Source organism: Eriocheir sinensis, chromosome 32 (genome assembly GCF_024679095.1).
Source record: "Eriocheir sinensis breed Jianghai 21 chromosome 32, ASM2467909v1, whole genome shotgun sequence".
Taxonomy (NCBI): domain Eukaryota; kingdom Metazoa; phylum Arthropoda; class Malacostraca; order Decapoda; family Varunidae; genus Eriocheir; species Eriocheir sinensis.
The window spans coordinates 16,963,481-16,968,480 of record NC_066540.1 but is presented as its reverse complement, the minus strand read 5'-3'; the positions used below and the strand labels follow the sequence as shown (position 1 = coordinate 16,968,480).

General features: G+C 52.9%; 1 protein-coding gene across 2 annotated transcripts in view; it reads left to right on the top strand.

Annotated features, from left to right (window-relative positions):
* LOC127006329 (structural maintenance of chromosomes protein 5-like) overlaps positions 1-5,000 on the top strand; it is a 23,655-nt gene that overhangs the window by 13,428 nt on the left and 5,227 nt on the right. For both annotated transcript variants that reach the window (XR_007759482.1, XM_050876153.1), the window contains exons 13-19: positions 73-233; positions 1,203-1,353; positions 2,037-2,153; positions 2,592-2,700; positions 3,253-3,429; positions 3,783-3,899; positions 4,586-4,684. Coding sequence is in view for 1 of the 2 variants with exons in the window: in XM_050876153.1 (XP_050732110.1) it covers positions 73-233; positions 1,203-1,353; positions 2,037-2,153; positions 2,592-2,700; positions 3,253-3,429; positions 3,783-3,899; positions 4,586-4,684 (931 nt within the window). In the remaining variant the exon portion in view is untranslated. The remainder of the gene's footprint in view (positions 1-72; positions 234-1,202; positions 1,354-2,036; positions 2,154-2,591; positions 2,701-3,252; positions 3,430-3,782; positions 3,900-4,585; positions 4,685-5,000) is intronic.

Genomic DNA, 5,000 nt, shown 5'->3' with positions numbered 1-5,000 from the left:
TCACCCCTACACCTCCCTCTCCCTCCCTCTCTCTCACTCCCTCACTCTCTCTCTCCCCCCGTCCACCCACAGCAAGTATGGCTTCATCACCTACATGCTTGACGTTGTGAGCGCGCCGCCCGCCATCCTCTCCTTCCTCTGCCGGAGCTACAGTATGCATAACGTCCCCATCGCCCTCGACAAGAACACAAGCTACAATGAGGTGCCCAACCAGATCTCCGTTTTCTATATGGGTGAGTCCTGGGGGGGGGGATTCTTGTAAGTTTTGGTGTCGTAATTTGTGTATTTGAGAGGGTCATTTGGGAGTGTTTTGGGTGTTTCCAGGGGTAGTTTTGTGACCCTGGTTGTAGTTTGGCCCTTCCTCTGTACCGTGAACCTAGAGAAACACATATTTGACAAGGCTTTTGTAGGAGTTTGGGTGTTTCCAGGGGTAGTTTTATGACCCTGGTTGTAGTTTGGCCCTTCCTCTGTACCGTGAACCTAGAGAAACACATATTTGACAAGGCTTTCGTAGGAGTTTGTGGGCATTTCCAGGGGTAGTTTTGTGACCCTGGTTGTAGTTTGGCCCTTCCTCTGTACCGTGAACCTAGAGAAACACATATTTGACAAGGCTTTCGTAGGAGTTTGTGGGCATTTCCAGGGGTAGTTTGACCTTTCCTCTGTACCGTGAACCTAGAAAAACACATATTTGACAAGGCTTTCGTAGGAGTTTGTGGGCATTTCCAGGGGTAGTTTTATGACCCTGGTGGTAGTTTGACCCTTCCTCTGTACCGTGAACCTAGAGAAACACATATTTGACAAGGCTTTCGTAGGAGTTTGTGGGCATTTCCAGGGGTAGTTTTATGACCCTGGTGGTAGTTTGACCCTTCCTCTGTACCGTGAACCTAGAGAAACACACATTTGACAAGGCTTTCGCAGGAGTTTGTGGGCATTTCCAGGGGTAGTTTTATGACCCTGGTTGTTGTTTGACCCTTCCTCTGTACCATGACCCTCAACAAACACTCATGAAAATCCACTTGACCTTATTTTTGACCTTTGGAAATAGCTGATATGAGAGGCAAAAGCACCTCCCACACACATCCCTCTCTATACCTCACATCCCCCCTCTCCCTCCTTACCCCTCCCTATACTTCACTAACATCCCCACACTCGCTCCCTCCCTCCCCCTGCACATCCCCCCTCACATCCCTCTCTCCCCGCAGGCAACAGCAGATACTCCAGCACACGCTCTCGCTACGACGGGGTGGTGTCGCTCAGCATATACCCCCTGCGCGAGACCCAGCTGCTGCGCATCACCCAGGACAAAGAGCGCATCTCCTTCCTGCAGAACTCCATCGCCGAGCTCAAGGAAAAGTAAGGGGGAGGTGCGAGTGGGGGGATGTGCTGGGAAGGGTGGGATGTGGTATTGAAGGGAGTGGGGAAGGTGCTGGAAGGAAGATGTGTGGGGTGGGGGGAGGGATGTGCTGAGGTGGGATATGCAAGGGGGATGTGCTATGGAAAGGAGGAAAAGTAAGGGAACATGTGTGAGTGGGAGGGAGAGGGTGGGATGTGTAAGGGGGATATGCTTTGAAAGGGAGAGGGTGGGATGTGTAAGAGGGATATGCTATGGAAGGGGGTTAAAGAAATGGGGAGATGTGACTGGGAGGGAGGAAAAGTAAAGGGGATATGTGACTGGAAGGGAGAAAAAGCAAGGGGGATGTGCTGGAAAGGAGGGGGTGGACAGGGGATGTGCTGGTGGAGGGGAGAGTGTGAGGGAGGCGTAAGGAGGTTGGCTATGAAAGGGAGGGGGTGTAGAGGGGGGAGGGGGGGGGTGCAAGTGGAAGGAAGTGATGGGGGGGTGATATGCTGAAGTAGTTTGAGGTGGGATGTGTAGTAGTAGTAATAGTAGTAGTAGTAGTAGTAGCAGTAGTAGCAGCAGTAGTAGTAGTAATAGTAGTAGTAGTAGTAGTAGAAAGAAATATATCTAATACTAACTCTCTCTCTCTCTCTCTCTCTCTCTCTCTCTCTCTCTCTCTCTCTCTCTCTCTCTCTCACAGGATCAAGGAACAGGAGGAGGACATCCGAGGCTTGAGGGCGCAGGAGGAGGAGCTGTCGAAGAGGCTGGAGGAGTGGAGGAACGAGAAGAGGGCGCTGTCGTCCAGGAAGGAGGAGAGGTGAGGCCAAGGGGGAGGTGGAGGAGGTGGAGGAGAGGTGAGGCCAAGGGGGAGGTGGAGGAGGAGGAGGTGGAGGAGGGAGGAGGAGAGGTGGAGGAGGGAGGAGGAAGGAGGAGAGGAGGGCAAGGGGGAGGTGGAGGAGGAAGGAGGAGAGGTGGAGGAGGGAGGAGGAGAGAAGAGAGAGGGAGAGAGGAGGAAAGGAAGGAGAAAGGAGAGATGATGTGAATGGATGGAGAGGAGAGGAGGGAGGAGGAAAGAAAGGGAGGAGGAAAGGAGAGAGAGAGAGAGAGAGAGAGAGAGAGAGAGAGAGAGAGAGAGAGAGAGAGAGAGAGAGAGAGAGAGAGAGCAGTAAATACACACACACACACACACACACCTAACCTAACCTGTCCCCCTCCCACCCCCCACACTCACCCCCCCCTCCCCCCTCACCCACAGGAGCGCCCTAGCCAAGCGGATCGAGCAGAAGCGGAGCCAGATAGCGCGGCACGGGAAGGATGCCATTGACCTGAAGGCGGAGCAGCGGAAGATGGAGGAAACTTGCGTGGTGAGGAGAGGGGGGGAAGGTGGAGGAAGAAGGAAAGGGAAGGGAATGGGGTGGAGGAGGAAGGGAAGGAGAGGAGGAGGAAGAGGAAGAGGAAGGGAGAGGGGGAGGAGTTTGAAGGGAATGGTGGAGGAGGAGGAGAAGGAAAGGAAGATGGGTGGAGGAGGAAGGGAAGGGGGGGAGGTGGGAGGAGGAGGAAGGGAAGGGAGGGGGGGGAGTGAGTGTGTATGTATGTATGTTGGTATGTTTCTCTCTCTCTCTCTCAACCCTTCTAATCACCCCATCACCCCTCCTAACCACCCCCTTCCTCTACCCCTTCACCCCTCCAAACTAAGCTCCCCCTTCATCTCCACCCCAATAACCACCCCACTTTCTCTCTCTCTCTCTCTCTCTCTCTCTCTCTCTCTCTCTCTCTCTCTCTCTCTCTCTCTCTCTCACACACACACACACCCCAAACTACAACCTTCTTCCTGTCACCCCATCCTAACCCCCCCTTCTCTCACCCTCACTCCCCCCCCTTCACCTGCCAAACTAACCCCCCCTTCCCCCCCCCAGGAGTGCTTCAATAAGCAGGTGAAATTGACCATGCAGCATAAGGTGAGCATGACCAACTCAGCGCGTGGGATGTGTGAGAGGCTGCGCGTGGAGGGCCAGGCGGTGGTGCTGGAGAAGGAGGTGAAGCTGCAGGAGGAGGCCGCAGAGGAGCACCGACTACGCCTTCAGGAGCTGGAGGTGAGGGGGAGGAGGAGGAGGAGGAGGAGGAGGAGAAGAAGGAGGGGGAGAAGTGGAGATAGTTAAGATTGAGGAGGAGGAGATGGAGGAGTGAAGATGATGAAGGAGGAGGAGGTGTGGAGGTGGAAGGGAAGTGGAGATAGTTAAGAATGAGGAGGAAAGAGAAAAGGAGGAGGAGTGAAGATGATGAAGGAGGAGGAGGAGGAGGAAGATCGAGGAGGTGTGAATGAGAGAAAGAAGAAGAAGAGGAGGAGGAGGAGGAGGAGGAGGAGGAGATAACCAACTGTCTAACTAACCTAACCTCACCTTCTCTCTCTCTCCACCACCTCTTCCACCCGCCCATCCACATTTAGACGGAGAGGGAGGCACTGCACGAGGAGGTGGAGAAACTCAAGATGGAGGGACACAGCGCACTCAAACAGCTGATGGCTTTGCTCGGAATTAAAGACCTCACTCAAATTACCATGGAAGTAAGTGCGTTTGTGTGTGTGTGTGTGTGTGTGTGTGAAGTCTAAGGCTCTTCGTTTCATCAACTTCCCCTCCTCTTACTGAGTCTTCTACCTCTTAAATTCCGCTGCCATGTTGCCTCTCTTTCTATCTTCTATCAATATTTGCTCATCCCTATACTGTCCAAATCCCTTATGCAAGAGTCAACCAGCATCTTCATTCTTTCATTCCTTCCACTGGTTAACTCATGAACAGCCTTCCTCAGCATCCACCAGTAAGATTCCAACCCTTCCCAGCATCCACCAGTAAGATTCCAACCCTTCCCAGCATCCACCAGTAAGATTCCAACCCTTCCCAGCATCCACCAGTAAGATTCCAACCCTTCCCAGCATCCACCAGTAAGATTCCAACCCTTCCCAGCATCCACCAGTAAGATTCCAACCCTTCCCAGCATCCACCAGTAAGATTCCAACCCTTCCCAGCATCCACCAGTAAGATTCCAACCCTTCCCAGCATCCACCAGTAAGATTCCAACCCTTCCCAGCATCCACCAGTAAGATTCCAACCCTTCCCAGCATCCACCAGTAAGATTTCAACCTTCCTTCCCTTTCCTCCCTCTCCCCTTCCTTCCCTCTCCTCCTCCTCCTCTTCCTCACCTCTTCCTCCTCCTCCTCCTCCTCCTCTTCCTTACCTCCTCCACTTCTCACAGATGCGGATGCAGTTCACAAACTCCACGCTGGAAGAAACGGAGAAGCTGCTTGCGGAGAAGGACGCCCACCTCGCATGCATCGTCACAGCCACCCCCACCGTACGTAGGGGGTGATATAGTGTATTGGTGCATTGAGAGTGTGTGGTTGAGGATGTGGAAGGGGAATAGATGGGGTGGAAGGGCATGTACTGTATTGGAAGGGCTTTATAGAAGGGGTGGAAAGGTATGTACTGTATTGGAATGGGGTTTATAGGAGTGGTCAGTAAGTTATAGGGAGGTGATCTTGTAAGGGGCTGTAGGGGTGATAGAAGGGGACTTTAGATTGGTTATAGGAGGGGTGTGAAGGCATGTATTGGAAGGGTTTTATAGAAGTGGTTAGTAAGTTATAGAAGGGGGGAAATTATATTGTAGGGGG